Genomic DNA, 15,996 nt, shown 5'->3' with positions numbered 1-15,996 from the left:
ATACCAATTGCAATTTTATATGGGATGGTTTAAGAGGTTCAGTTGACACATATTGCTTGTACTACTCTATGTCCTCAAACCTTTTTAGCCTTATCAGGGCAACTGGTCTAGCTGGTTGTGATTCTGAATTATTTGAAGTACTTACTGGTTTTGATCGTTTTAATGAATTAAGCACACTTGTGCTGCTCATACATAAATATTTTATATGTGCACACTCTCATAGCGTGTGGTGGAGTTTAGTGGTATTTATGCACTTGTTGCACACATACTGCCCCTTGTGTAATTTTGTCTCCCAGCTCTAACCCAGCTTTCCCAGTCTTAGGTGTAGTCTCAGAATATGTCAGCATTGAGCTGTAACCCGACTTTTCAGCTTTCCAGGTCTAAGCAGCAGTAACTCACTGCCCCTTGGGGGGGACTGTCTTTCATATACAAGAAAGCCCCTCCTCCTAGGTACATTTCACTTAATTTGTAATGTTAGAAGCCCTCTAAGCTTTTTACATTATGTTTAGCCAAACAACTACACGGCAAACATTTAAGCGCCGTATGTAGGTCCCAGGGGTACCAATATATAACCAAAAAACAAAGAGACCCACGATACTAATAATATTTCAAAAAGGTATGACAATCTTTATTAGACAAAATAAGACAAATAATTAAAATGATTAAAAAGGCAGAAGATAACCTTGGGCAGGAGACAACAAGTGCCAGTGAATCTGGTATGGGTAATGTAGGTATTCAGTAAAGAGCATGTACGATATATAACTGACAAAACTGCAGATTCCTAGTATAGTACAATGTAGATATAACATCTAACATACATAAGTAAAAGATAGGGAGCAGCAATACAGTATTATAGACAAAATGAAAACCCCAAAATAGGAAATGAGAAAATACCTAAAAAAGCTACCTGTCATATATCCACAAGCCAGGAACACCAAGCACCAACACCCCAATGCACGTTTCGCGTATGGGCTTCGTCAGGGGGCGTGTCACACACACAACAAGTTATCAAGAAAAGTCACCTGAATGACCGGTACACTTTAAGAAAATGCTCTCTACGGTTATAAAAGTGCACAAACAGACAGAAAGCGAAATCCAAGAGAGGAAGACGTCCCCATGGAGTTAATTATATCATGAAAACAGACCACCACTTTTCACTTTTTATAATAGTCACAAACAGCTTGTTAAAATATAAAAATAATTGATTAAAAGGACCATTTAAGCTCTGGCCAATATAATGATATATACATTAACACAGAATTTTGAACTTAAAGTGTATCTGTCACTACAAAAAATTTTCAGAAATCAAAAGCACAAGCAAATAAATAAAAAACGTATAAGACACTTAGGAAAATTTGTGCATTTTTTTAAATTTTTTTAATTTTATTATTTTATTTATAATTTTTTTTATTATTTATTTTGTGACGGAAGATAGTAACGGGAGAAATAGTGCATATACTATTTCTTCCGTTCATTCTCCCGTCACAAAATAACGTCCGTTATTAATAATGGGCTATAATGGGTTAAAACGAATAATGTAAAAATCCCATAGACTGTAATGGGATTTTCTAACGGCCGTATGGGATTTTGTAACTGCCGTTTAACAGCCGATTTTCAGGGTATAACTGACATTTATAACGGATTAATTTTATAGTGTGTAAGCAGCCTTACAGAAAGTGCTGGAGTCACAGGTTAGACTGCTCAGTTCTGTTTCATATGCTGCTGCAACATCTGTGTGTTTTTATTTTATTTTTTTATTTTTGTATGTAGTGTATAGAAGCCATCATACAGGCTAATCTTCATCCACTCTGGAGTTGAGTTTAGGCAAAGCTAACACTTAGAGATTGGGCCTGCATGCTGGTAACCAAGGGGAAAATGCCATATAACTAAAATAACAGGTATACTTAAAAGTGTCCACTGTCATTTAAAAAAAGTTTTGACTTGTCATAGAAAAGTTTTGACTTGAGAGAGAGACTTTGTCATGAGACCCCCACCAATCATTAGAAGAAGCCAGAAGAAGCATTGAGATGAGCTCTTTTCTCCCTATGACATGTCGAATGGTTTTTTATAACAGGGACACTTTAAAGTGGTGTTCCAAACGCTGGAGCCGATGTCGGGAGCCTGTGATGTCATAGCCCCATCATGATGTCACACCCCGCCCCCTCAATGCCAGTCTTTAGGAGGGGGGTGATGGCTGTCACGGCCCTTCCCTTAGACTTGCATTGAGGGGGTAGGGTTTGACATCACGAAGGGGCGGGGTTATGATGTCACAAACTCCTGGTGCTGGCTCCAACGTTCGGAACAGTTTGTTCCAAACACTGAGCAGCGGAGTACCCCTTTAACCCCTTAAAGACTCAGCCCATTTTGGCCTTAAGGACTTTTTACGTTTTCATTTTTTCCTCCTCGCCTTCTAAAAATCATAACTCTTTTATATTTTCATCCGCAGACTAGTATGAGGGCTTGTTTTTTGCGCGACCAGTTGTCCGTTGTAATGACATAACTCATTATATCATAAAATGTATGGCGCAACCAAAAAACACTATTTTTGTGGGGAAATTAAAACGAAAAACGCAATTTTGCTAATTTTGAAAGGTTTCGTTTTCACGCTGTACAATTTATGGTAAAAATGACGTGTGTTCTTTATTCTAAGGGTCAATACGATTAAAATGATACCCATTATTACATACTTTTATATTATTGTTGCGCTTAAAAAAAATCACAAACTTTTTAACCAAATTAGTATGTTTATAATCCCTTTATTTTGATGACCTCTAACTTTTTAATTTTTCCGTATAAGCGGCGGTATAGGGGCTCATTTTTTGCGCCATGATCTGTACCTTTTTTTGATACCACATTTGCATATAAAAAACTTTTAATTAATTTTTTATAATTTTTTTTAATAAAATGTTTTAAAAAAGTAGGAATTTTAGATTTTTTTTTTCGTTCACGCCGTTCACCGTACGGGATCATTAACATTTTATTTTAATAGTTCGGACATTTACGCATGCGGCGATACCAAATATGTCTATAAAAAAATAATTTACGCTTTTTGGGGGTAAAATAGGAAAAAACGGACGTTTAACTTTTTTATTGGGGGAGGGGATTTTTCACTTTTTTTTTACTTTTACTTTTACATTTTTTAACTTTTTTTTTTACACTTGAATAGTCCCCATAGGACTCGATCACAGACCAGAGCAGGAGACGCCGGGAGCCGGACGGAGGAAGGAGAGGGGACCTCCGTGCGGCGTTCTAAATGATCGGATCCCCGCAGCAGCGCTGCGGGCGATCCGATCATTCATTCAAATCGCGCACTGCCGCAGATGCCGGGATCTGTATTGATCCCGGCACCTGAGGGGTTAATGGCGGACGCCCGTGAGATCGCGGGCGTCGGCCATTGCCGGCGGGTCCCTGGCTGCGATCAGCAGCCGGGATCAGCCGCGCATGACACGGGCATCACTCCGATGCCCGCGGTTATGCACATGACGTAAATGTACGTCCTGGTGCGTTAAGTACCACCTCACCAGGACGTACATTTACGTCCTGCATCCTTAAGAGTTTAAAAAAACATGATAAAAGGTGGAGATCCACTTTAATCTTCTTTCCCAGAACCCAGGTTTAAAGCCCATCCAACAAAATTAAAAACTAACCGTTATTCCACCATGCCACAGCTCATTGTTTACTTCCAAACGGCCTTGGTATGTCCCAGGCCAAACAGCCAGAGCAACCAGATTTCTTCTTATATTTACACGTTCTCCCAGTACTCTGATCCCTACAAAATAAGACCACAATTTACTTTGTACATTTAGTAATTTAGTATTAAAGGGAACTTAGTTATTAGTTTCATGAAGCCTCCGTGGACATCCATGTACATTTGGTTTACCTTCTCCAACAGTGAAGTAAATAACATTGTCATCAATGTCGAGTCCATTCGTGTAAAACACACCGATAGCTGGGGAAAATCCATTGTGGAAGGCACATCCTCTAACATAGGATTCATTTGATGATATCTTTAAATGACAAAATATATATTTTTTATTCACAGGATACAGTTATATTTTTTAAAGAATGTTGTTACGGTATTTCTTTTCCAATAATTCTCTTGAAAAATACAATATAATAAATAATGCTACTTTTTTCTACAGAGAAATTAAAAAAACAAAAACAAACAAGAAGTAATACACAAGTTCATAAAACTTACCTCTCCAAGATTGAGAAAAGCCAATGAGTATCGTGGGTCTATGGGATCTCTGTAACCTTCTTGTCCACTATGGTAAAATTCCACATTTTCAATCCTTGCTCTACCTTTAAAAACATAATAATTCAGTGGTTAGAAAGGGATATTTCATATGTCTAGTCCATCACCATCCCTTCCCTTCACATATACAGGAAGGGAACTGAAGACAAAAATGATCCCATGGTTCCCTATGGGGTCAGTCGTGTTTCTGGTAGCAACAGTTGTGACTCCAAATGTCTCTCTCCATTACCTGGATAGAAAATGCTGTATTATTACAAGTATGGTTTACACTGGTAAAATCTACAATACCTTGATATTCATAAATGTCTGTAAATGTGCTGACAAGAACTCTGGCTCCAAATGATTCACTGTACCAACCAGGGTAGTCCTCACCAATGATCTTAATATTCCTTGTCAGTAAAGCAACATCAGCTGCCAGAGTGTAATTTAGGGTCGTGTTTGGTACTTGATAGGTGTTGGCTGGAAGAAAAATGCAAATAATAACCAGAAAATTTACATAAATACATAGTTAGGAAATATTTCTTTTTATTCGGGATACATAGTTAAATAATTTAGTTAAACAGTTAAAGGGGTACTCCGCTGCTCAGCGTTTGGAACAAAGCAGAGTACCCCTTTAAATAGGTAAACACTTTTAAATAAGAATCAGTACATATTAAGAGGGGAATTTATTACGGCTTGTGCACTAGCTTTTCGACTGGTTTACGCCATGCTCACCTATTTAAAAAAAAGTAGGTGTGGCTTATTAGGAAGGGAACATAGCCTCTCATGGCAATGTACTATAATTTATGCCAGAAAGTGGTGTAAATCATAGCTGAAATCTACATCAGCTTGTGGCTGGTATACATTTCAGTGTGTGATGTTCTCTGATGAGCCAGAAATAATCACAGGCCAGTTCCTTAAAATTAACCCATCTTGCACTAGCGCATTTTCCCTAAACCCTACCTAAAATGTCAGTATTTAATAAACTTCCCCTTATTTCAATCCATTTATTTGCAGCAGCAAGGTTCCTAAGCAGTGGACCATTCCATTGTTTATTTTGTCACTTACCAGAGTGGTTGAAGTTGAGGGACACATTTAGAGTGAGGGTCATCTGGTCAGCAGATACATTCATTATTTTCCTGGTCTCCATCTGCCAGGCATTATAACTGGTTGTAGTGATCAGAATTTCTTCTCCAACCTTGTAAAGAAAATATAGCGACATTTCAGAAAACAAAAGCATCTTTATTTATAACAGTCCAAGCCCCTAAGTCCCCCGATAGTGTGGAAAACTCATAGTTAAGTCTGGTGTCCCTTTATGGAACCCCTTTCTAAGGGTCGTAGTGGAGAAGTTCATTATACTGTGGATTTAAAATCAACTGTATTGAAAATATTTTTTTATTTTGTTGTATAATTGAATCAAATCTGACTCGACATGCAACTTCTGGAGGAGTAAGATGGCCACAGCCACCAATCCAATCCCAGCTATTATATTCAGTAGTTGTGTAACACTTTACATTTACCATTTTCCCTGATTTTCTGCCCCTCAGGATAGATCAAGAATGATCTAACTCACCTTCCAGTCTACTGGCTGTGAGACTGTGATGAACTGTGATCCCGTTAATGCTGTTTTTGCCAGCTTCGTTCTATATACAGAGCGAGGAAGTCCATGTAGATCCAGCTGACCAAACACTCCTACACAGAGAAGACAAGGGGATGAATGCCTACATTTGTAATGCTGTATATTTGTATTTTATTACAACATTAAAGCACAAATATAGAATTAGTTTTTTAAGAAATGAATATTTTATTGACATATATGTAAATAGTATGCAAATATTAACAATTATTTGAATACATCATGTCACCGCACAATGTTGACTTTTGCTGGCCATCATGCATTTTACTGCAGTTTGCGCTCTTCAATTTACACTACAGACTATCCATCAGAATGTATCAATGTGCACATGCAATGTTCACTTTGAAGCAAGAATTGTCTGTAAATACACCAGATGATTAGACACGCCGGACCGACACAGACAGGGAAACACATCTTGTTGCGCTACCCCATCCAGCGATCACAAACAATGGACACTGGATGATATACAAATTATGCATCAGTTGTGGCGAGTTTCGCCCGGTTTCGTCAGAGATTTAGCCTTAATAGGTACAATGCCTATTTATTATCTTTCCTTTACATTTTGCCAGCACACTAGAGCACCATGTGGGAGATTTATCAAAACCTGTCCAGAGAAAAAGTTGCTGAGTTGCCCATAGCAGACAATCAGCTCACTTCTTTCATTTTTGAAAAGGCCCCTGTAAAATGAAAGAAGCGATCCGATTGGTTGCTATGGGCAACTGGGCAACTTTTCCTCTGGACAGGTTTTGATAAATCTCCCCCCCCCCCCCCCCCCCAATGTATTTACATAAATGTCTGCAGTATTGATGTCTATGTAAGCGTTGCCTCATACACAGCACACAAATGAAGCGTTGATTTCTATTGTAGTATTGTCACACAGATGCAGTATCAATTAATCCATTTGCGAATGCGTTGGTGGGCTTCTATACGTATATTTATTCAAGCGCAGTGAGCTTTCCTGGTATGTAATAAGCTATTGCGTATTGTAGAGTATTTGGGGGACCAGAATCACCCGTAATGCCCTCTGGCATTTACATGTGTGATGACTTGATCCTGGGCACATATTTTATGGGCAGGTTTATAATCTGATATATCAAGCTACTGCTGTTATTTCTAATTTATATTCACTATTTATAACATTTTGCGCTATAGTCATCTAATGTATACATATGGAACTAAGATTTATACTATGTGTCACGATTCGGCTTACAGGTTGTGGATCCACTGTGTCAGCGAGGGATTGGCGTGGACCATGCTGGTGGACCGGTTCTAAGAGGCTACTGGTGTTCACCAGAGCCCGCCGCAAAGCGGGATGGTCTTGCTGCGGTAGTAGCAACCAGGTCGTATCCACTAGCAACGGCTCAACCTCGCTGACTGCTGAGAAGGCGTGGGACAGAAGGACTAGGCAGAGGCAAGGTCAGACGTAGCAGAAGGTCGGGGCAGGCGGCAAGGTTCGTAGTCAATATGGAAAGCAGGAGATCTGGTAACACAGGCCTTGGACAACACTAAACACTTTCACTGGCACAAGGCAAGGGAGTGCAGGGGAAGTGAGGTGATATAGCCAGGGAGCAGGTGGAAGCCAATCAGGCTAATTGGGCCAGGCACCAATCATTGGTGCACTGGCCCTTTAAGTCTCAGAGAACTGGCGCGCGCGCGCCCTAGAGAGCGGAGCCGCGCGCGCCAGCACATGACAGCCGGGGACCGGGACGGGTAAGTGACTTGGGATGCGATTCGCGAGCGGGCGCGTCCCGCTATGCGAATCGCATCCCCGCCGGCAATGTCAGTACAGCGCTCTTGGTCAGCGGGTCTGACCGGGGCGCTGCAGGGAGAGAGACGCCGTGAGCGCTCTGGGGAGGAGCAGGGACCCGGAGCGCTCGGCGTAACACTATGGAATTGATAAACCAGTTATATTGATTGTCTGTGCACATTTCAGTTGGGAATTATTATTGATACTTTACATAATTATGAAGTGCAAGAGAATATACGGATGTATCTATTTATTCACCTGGTCCCATTTCATTATTCATGTTTTTAGGTCCTTTTAACTGTTTGTTCGTCTCCTTATGTATTACTTGCAAATTGTGTCAAATGTAGTTTGATACAAAAAAATATTTAAATGTCTACAATCTTATATATCTGAAATTACCTAAAACCTTTGAGCCTTGGTTTGGTCCATTTGGCAAAACAAAATCTGGGGTTAAATGATTTCCTTTAAGTATAATCTGTAATTCTCCTTGGAATGGGTCCGCCTCTGTTCCTCCTATCAATCTCCCACCCTGTTCACATCCAATAAACAAAGAAAGTAAGTATCATTAAGGTTCCCTGATATTTTAAAAAATATAATTTCGATCATTTACTGTGTTCCCTACCTTTATGAAAATGTATACAGCACTGAGCACAGTTGTTTTGAAGGTGGGTGCAGACCGGGCTGTAGAGTTGTCAGTGAGATTTCTAAGTTCCAATGTACCATAAATAGTAAGTTTATACAGAGATGGGATTTCTACATCAGCCATAACCCACATGCCTGGAATGGGACAAGAAAAAAGTTAGTCATAAATAAAAAGAATTCATCATGTATTTCTTACCACTAACTTACATTGCCCCGAACTTAAAAAGGGGCACATTCTTACCTGCTGGGATCACAACATTGGATCCTTCTTTTGGGACAGTATTATTGTTTTCTGGGGATGATTGCCAGAAGGAATTATCAGACCATAAACTGGAAAGACAAAATAAATATTTTAAGCATTATTTCATCAACAAGGTTATTCTTATACTTTCATTTTACTCTCTTGTAAATCATCTACCTGACCACAAAAGCAAGCACAGAGAAGAGAGCATAACCGTAACAAAATCGGACTTATACTTAAAGGGGTACTCCACTGCTCAGCGTTTGGAACAAACTGTTCCGAAGGCTGGAGCCGGCATCGGGAGCTCATGATGTCATAGCCCCGCCCCCTCATTATGTCACACCCCGTCCCCTCTATGCAAATCTATGGGAAGGGGCGTGATGGCTGTCACACCCCCTGCCATAAACTTGCATTGAGGGGCGGAGCTATTACATCACGAGCTCCCGGCACCAGCTCCAGCATTCGGAACAGTTTGTTCGAAATGCTGAGCAATGGTGTACCCCTTTGAGCTGGTTCATTGTTATTGTTTTTATATTAAAAGGAAGGGGGCAGCTATAGGGCTGTTGTGAGACCTTCTTTGGGCCTGCAGTGGCAGTTTTCCAAAAACTGGCAAAAAAAAAAAAAGTGGAAACTTAGCCTACCACAGAGCTACTCCACAAATGCATTCATATGTTTGCAAACATTGATCTGTAGTTTCCATTGTTTTGACCACTTATTCAGTAAAACTAAATGATTTCTGATGTTATACACATCTGCAGAAATATCAACCCTACTGTACACTTTTTCATCATCAACAAATAGGCAAACCGAAACTTCTCTAATGTCACTTTAAACATATTAAAAGAAACAGGACCGAGAACAGACCCTTATGGTCACCACTTGTAACCAGTCTCTGCTCACCATTAGCAATCCTCTGATAGCTAAACATAAGCCAACTGCAAATCCACTGATCAAGAGACTAAGTCCAATTTTCAAAACTTATCTATCAGCTCTTTGGAAAATATATTAAAGGGGTACTCTGGTGGAAAACATTTATTTATTTTTTTAAATCAACTGGTGCCAGAAAGTTAAACAGATTTATAAATTACTTCTATAAAAAAATTGTAATCCTTCCAGCACCAGAGGAAGTTGTGTAGTTCTTTTCTGTCTGACCACAGTGCTCTTTGCTGACACATGTCAGGAACTGTCCAGAGCAGGAACAATTCTTCATAGCAAACCTATCCTGCTCTGGACAGTTCCTGACATGGACAGAGGTGTCAGCAGAGAGCACTGTGGTCAGACAGAAAAAAAGAAGAAATTCCTCTGTATTACACAGCTGCTGATAAGTACTGGAAGGATTAAGATTTTTAAACATAGCAACTTGCCCTCTGGACAGGTTTTGATAAATCTCCCCCTAAGTTTTTGAAAGCCACCTTTTAAACATACTAAAAACAAGTAGCCATTCAAATTATCAGGAACCACTTAGTCTCTAATAATAGTTATTTCCCCATTTCTAATTATTTCCCAGTTTTTCCTCTCTTGTTAATATACCTGAAAAATATTTTTTTACCCCCTCCGTACCAGATTTGGCCTTTTCTTCTTCCTCTGATCCTTGTAGCTGTCGTCAACAAAAAACTTTTTATATAATGGAGATAATACCATTATATGTATATCTTTAATATACATTAGTTTAAAAATGCGGATATTTTTAAGTGAAAAAAATGCTGTCCCTGCAGCTATTGCCGTTGTGTCTCTATGTGAAGTCCAAATACAAAAAGTGAGGGCAGGGCAAGTAGGGCTCTGGGAAGGCTTCTGGCTTGTCAATCATTCTAATGTGTAAGGCGGGAGAGTGTCACAGAGCCTCAATGCACAGAGCCCTGCTTGTTCTCAGTGTACAGAGCCCTGCATTTCCTCAGTGCACAGAGCCCCGTGCTTGTCCTCAGTGTACAGAGCCCTGCTTGTCCTCAGTGTACAGAGCCCTGCTTGTCCTCAGTGTACAGAGCCCTGCTTGTCCTCAGTGTACAGAGCCCTGCTTGTCCTCAGTGTACAGAGCCCTGCTTGTCCTCAGTTTACAGAGCCCTGCCTGTTCTCAGTGTACAGAGCCCTGCTTGTCCTCAGTGTACAGTGCCCTGCTTGTCCTCAGTGTACAGAGCCTTGCTTATCTTCAGTGTACAGAGCCCCTGCTTGTCCTCAGTGCACAGAGTCCTGCTTGTTCTAAGTGTAAAGAGCCCTGCTTGTCCTCAGTGTACAGAGCCCTGCTTGTTCTCAGTGTACAGAGCCCTGCTTGTCCTTAGTATACAAAGCCCTGCTTGTCCTCAGTGTACACAGCCCTGCTTATCCTCAGTGTACAGAGCCCTGCTTGTCCTCAGTGTACAGGGCACTGCTTGTCCTCAGTGTACAGAGCCCTGCTTGTCCTCAGTGTACAGAGCCATGCTTGTCCTCAGTGTACAGAGCCCTGCTTGTCCTCAGTGTACAGAGCCCTGCATTTCCTCAGTGCACAGAGCCCCGTGCTTGTCCTCAGTGTACAAAGCCCTGCTTGTCCTCAGTGTACAGAGCCCTGCTTGTCCTCAGTGTACAGAGCCCTGCTTGTCCTCAGTGTACAGAGCCCTGCTTGTCCTCAGTGTACAGAGCCCTGCTTGTCCTCAGTGTACAGAGCCCTGCTTGTCCTCAGTGTACAGAGCCCTGCTTGTCCTCAGTGTACAGAGCCCTGCCTGTTCTCAGTGTACAGAGTCCTGCTTGTCCTCAGTGTACAGAGCCCTGCTTGTCCTCAGTGTACAGTGCCCTGCTTGTCCTCAGTGTACAGAGCCTTGCTTATCTTCAGTGTACAGAGCCCCTGCTTGTCCTCAGTGCACAGAGTCCTGCTTGTTCTAAGTGTAAAGAGCCCTGCTTGTCCTCAGTGTACAGAGCCCTGCTTGTTCTCAGTGTACAGAGCCCTGCTTGTCCTTAGTATACAAAGCCCTGCTTGTCCTCAGTGTACACAGCCCTGCTTATCCTCAGTGTACAGAGCCCTGCTTGTCCTCAGTGTACAGGGCACTGCTTGTCCTCAGTGTACAGAGCCCCTGCTTGTCCTCAGTGTACAGAGCCATGCTTGTCCTCAGTGTACAGAGCCCTGCTTGTCCTCAGTGTACAGAGCCCTGCTTGTCCTCAGTGTACAGAGCCCCGCTTGTCCTCGGTGTACGGAGCCCTGCTTGTCCTCAGTGCACAGAGCCCTGTTTGTCCACAGTGTACAGAGCCCCACTTGTCCTCAGTGTACAGAGCCATGCTTGTCCACAGTGTACAGAGCCCTGCTTGTCCTCAGTGCACAGAGCCCTGCTTGTCCTCGGTCTACAGAGCCCTGCTTGTCCTCAGTCTACAGAGCCCTGCTTGTCCTCAGTGTACAGAGCCCTAATGTTCCTCATTGTACAGAGCCCTGCTTGTCCTCAGTGTACAGAGCCCTGCTTGTCCTCAGTATATAGAGCCCTGCTTGTCCTCAGTATACAGAGCCCCGCTTGTCCTCAGTGTACAGAACCTTGCTTGTCCTCAGTGTACAGAGCCCTGCTTGTCTTCAGTGTATAGGGCACTGATTGTCCTCAGTGTACAGAGCCCTGCTTGTCCTCAGTGTACAGAGCCCTGCTTGTCCTCAGTGTAGAGAAGCCTGCTTGTCCTCAGTGTACAAAGCCCTATTTGTCCTCAGTGTACAGGGCACTGCTTGTCCTCAGTGTACAGGGCACTGCTTGTCCTCAGTCTACAGAGCCCTGCTTATCCTCAATGCACAGAGCCCTGCTTGTTCTCAATGCACAGAGCCCTGCTTGTTCTCAATGCACAGAGCCCTGCTTGTCCTGCCCTCACTTTCTGTATTTGGACTTCTTATTGAGACAAACATATATAATAGCTGCAGGTACAAAAATATACAAATTTTTTAACCAATGTATATTACAAATATACATAAAATGGTGTTATACACATTTTATAAAAAGTTTTTGTTGACGACAGGTACACTTTATATTCCTTCAGTCTCATTTTATTCACTTCCCTGACAGCTATACATCAGTTTCTTTATGTCTCTTTTATGCAGAGTTATTTTCTTTTTCCTTTTTCTTTTGTTAACACAATGCTTTTTTTCCAAATGGATTTTGACGCTGTAACAATTTAAAGGGTACCTATAATTTTACACAGTTCTGATATGTCATTTTACTAATCATTACTCCTCCACTTTGCTTGGAGTGATCACTATACAGATTCATAAAACGTCTCTGAGATTTTCTAGATATCTGTACACTTCTCTCCAAGAAGAGTCAGCCAGAAATGATGGGTCAACGAGCTCAGTAGACTGATTTGGAACCTTCATTTTTTAGGTTCTCAGCACCAGACACCCTCCTATTAAAACTTCTGACATGTCATAATAACTTATTAAACATGATAAGTGTCCTTTAAATACAAATAACTTGTCTACAGAAATTATCTGATACAATTTGACAAATTGTAAACTATAATTTACCTTTTAGTATTGTTGGCTGGGGCTTGGGTTGCAGGAGGGGGTGGAATACAGTTTGTAAAATAGCATTGGTAGACCACCAGGTTTACATTGGTGTTTGACATGGTTGTGTCCAGCATCCCAGCCACGGAACGTCTCTGAACTTTGCGTTTTCCAGACACTAGGAGAAGAATATTATTGTGAATAATGACAATTCTAAAAAAATATGTCTAGACTAGTAGCATAGATTGGCTGGCTGGTTATTTCTATATTTTGGTTTAGAACAGCTGCAATGAACCATACAATTTCTGTGTTATGAAATACGTCCCCCATCATAGCACTGCACGTCACATTGTATTAGGGCGGACAGAACAGGTAGGTATGCATACAGATATACAGTTGTGTTTATGGTTTGTTTCTATAAAACTAAAAATTGGCTTTGCCAGGGCTTTTTCAGGGCATCTTATCCATTGTAGAGAAAGCAGCTCGACCCTCTAGCCTGTGTTTAAAGAGGTACTCCGGTGTTTAAAGGGGTACTCCGGTGGAAAACTTTTTTTTTTTTTTTTTTTAAATCAACTGGTACCAGAAAGTTAAACCGATCTGTAAATTACTTCTATTAAAAAATCTTAATCCTTCCAGTACTTATTAGCGGATGTATACTACAAAGGAAATACTTTTCTTTTGGATTTCACTTACGTGCGAAACTGCAGGCGTAGCCTCCGAGCGCCACACTTCCATGCGCCATCGCTGAGATCCAGCTCCCGGTGAACCGGACCCCTACATGCTACAGTCTCCGCTGAGCGGTGAGTGCACCTACGTTTTGTCTTTTTGTACCTAATTTACGAATCTGTTTAACTTTCTGGCACCAGTTGATTTTAAAAAAAAAGGTTTTCCACCGGAGTACCCCTTTAACCTCTTGGTTGCTAATGTTGCAGTGCCCATTGAGTAAGGAAATCATGCTTAGGTTTTTATCATCCATTAAGAACGAGAACCAATCTAAGCTGAAGCCCTTTTAATCTATGGTTCACATGGAAATTGCATTGTCTGCTTCTATTATATGTACACCTGTAATTGGGACAATAATTAAAAGGATTTTCCAATGTAAGAGACCAGTGTAGAAAAATTTAACCCAAAACTACTTTCACATTCCCTATTCAGTCCTTCTGAGTTAATAAGGGGAGTGAACTGTTCAAAATCCTTAGAGCAGCTACAAAGAGCATCTCTCACTCACTCATGACTCCGGCAATCCATTGATTTGAATGGACAATATGTAATGCCAGATTCCCCCTGTGGTGGCGCTGCAGGGAAATCAAATTCTTATTGATGGGTTTTGATTACAGCTGATCACTGGGGGTTGCAGCAGGAGGACAATTGATCAGCTTATTGCCAATTAACCCTTCTAACAGTAGAGAACATACTGTATGTATTAGACAAGATCAATACAAAATTAATAGAAAATGCAATCCTAATAATTAGATCTCCAGATCCTTTTACTCCATAGTCATTGGTCAAGAAAAGTAAATGAGTAATATAAATTAATAGTATCACACAATTTTACATACCTAGATATGTTAGTGTAGTTGTGTTATCGCTAAAGTACCAATCTCCATTGCTGTTATTGGCCCAACTCAAATTTGTATTGGATCCATTGCGAATATCAATTATTTTGAACATGTCAGGCTTCTGAGTAAAGTTGTGGGATATCAGCACGTAGTCCTCACTCTAAATATAAGAACATGGTTAGGTATTAGTATATCTCACAGTAAACAAAAGCTATTTAGTTTTCATTGACTGTTTTGCGTACAGTATGTCTAGAATTTACCTTAAATCCATAGAAGGTAGATGCGTAGGAGATGTTTGTGATGAAATCAACATTGCTGAAATACCAGTTGTAGGAATTTGCATTGGGTAACAAGGCCATCCATCCCTTTGGATGTGTCAAGCGTTTTGGAAGGTAAGGTACAACGCTGGAGCCTAGAAGCAAAAGTCACCTTGTTGTTAAAGGAAGTCAAGCTTCATATTTATCAATAGAAAAACTTCGGGGGAGATTTATCAAAACTTGTCCAGAGGAAAAGTTGCTGAATTGCCCATAGCAACCAATCAGATCGCTTCTTTCATTTTTGAAAAGGCCTCTGAAAAATGAAAGAAGCGATCTGATTGGTTGTTATGGGCAATTCAGCAACTTTTCCTCTGGACAGGTTTTGATAAATCTATCCTATTATCTTCCACATACAGTGTGCAAAAATAAACTAAGCTGACATTTTCATGAGATGTATTCCATAATATATCATCAAAGAAATTTAATTGTCATTGTTTCAAAATTAGGGCTCAGAGGTAGCAGTCGCTTGAAATTAACACAGAGCAAAAGTATAATGAATAAATTTGCACTTTTTTTTAGTCCTAGCTACAAAAAAAATATATAAATGTCAACATATAAACAAATAAAATCAATAACATACCAAAGGAATTGGAAATAATGACATCCTTTCCAAGAAGGCTAGAAGGAGATGGGTTATTAAAAGCCAATCTGTGGAAGCTGATGGAGGAATTGCAGATGTATCCAGGGAACCCAGCACTCCAGTCACTTCCTTGGCTGCACTGGGAAGGATCAAGTAGCCCACTTCCTGGTACCACCTTTGCTCCTATTTTTCCTGTATAAAAAAAAAAACATTTATGTTAACTATATAAAAAAAAACTAAGAAAATTGACTTTTTGGCTTTTCTACTATTCAGCTTGACTGTTTGGGTCTATTCACATGGCAGAATTTCCACTTGCGGAATTCCACCTCAAATTAAAGCCCATAGACTTCTTTGGGATTATGCACTCCCATTCACACTTTTGAATTTCTGCTTGCATAGCTCTTTGGCAAATAATGTTGGTTTCATTAAAACATATGGGTTGGGTGTGGTATCACCTTGGTGTGACATAGTGCAACTGAGCCTCCACTAATCTTCAGCACAATGTCCATCAATTCAGAAGAAATGCACACGTACAATAAAATTCATGTTCTCATTTCCATATACTTTACTTTGTGTTCTCATACAAAACTTTAAAACACGGAGAC

At 40.7% G+C, this 15,996-nt stretch overlaps 1 protein-coding gene across 4 annotated transcripts in view; it reads right to left on the bottom strand.

Annotated features, from left to right (window-relative positions):
• LOC130274353 (fibrocystin-L-like) overlaps positions 1-15,996 on the bottom strand; it is a 191,926-nt gene that overhangs the window by 37,636 nt on the left and 138,294 nt on the right. For all 4 annotated transcript variants that reach the window (XM_056522599.1, XM_056522598.1, XM_056522600.1 and 1 more), the window contains 13 exons: positions 15,392-15,583; positions 14,755-14,906; positions 14,495-14,654; positions 12,957-13,113; positions 8,501-8,589; positions 8,240-8,394; positions 8,017-8,146; positions 5,808-5,926; positions 5,303-5,432; positions 4,544-4,714; positions 4,199-4,302; positions 3,881-4,007; positions 3,648-3,769 (listed from right to left, as the gene is read on the bottom strand). In XM_056522599.1, coding sequence (XP_056378574.1) covers positions 3,648-3,769; positions 3,881-4,007; positions 4,199-4,302; positions 4,544-4,714; positions 5,303-5,432; positions 5,808-5,926; positions 8,017-8,146; positions 8,240-8,394; positions 8,501-8,589; positions 12,957-13,113; positions 14,495-14,654; positions 14,755-14,906; positions 15,392-15,583 — 1,808 coding nt within the window. The remainder of the gene's footprint in view (positions 1-3,647; positions 3,770-3,880; positions 4,008-4,198; positions 4,303-4,543; positions 4,715-5,302; positions 5,433-5,807; positions 5,927-8,016; positions 8,147-8,239; positions 8,395-8,500; positions 8,590-12,956; positions 13,114-14,494; positions 14,655-14,754; positions 14,907-15,391; positions 15,584-15,996) is intronic.

The sequence above is a fragment of the Hyla sarda genome, chromosome 5, assembly GCF_029499605.1.
Source record: "Hyla sarda isolate aHylSar1 chromosome 5, aHylSar1.hap1, whole genome shotgun sequence".
NCBI classification, from domain to species: Eukaryota; Metazoa; Chordata; class Amphibia; order Anura; family Hylidae; genus Hyla; species Hyla sarda.
The sequence above is the reverse complement of the archived record's forward strand: the minus strand, read 5'-3'. Positions and strand labels throughout refer to the sequence as shown.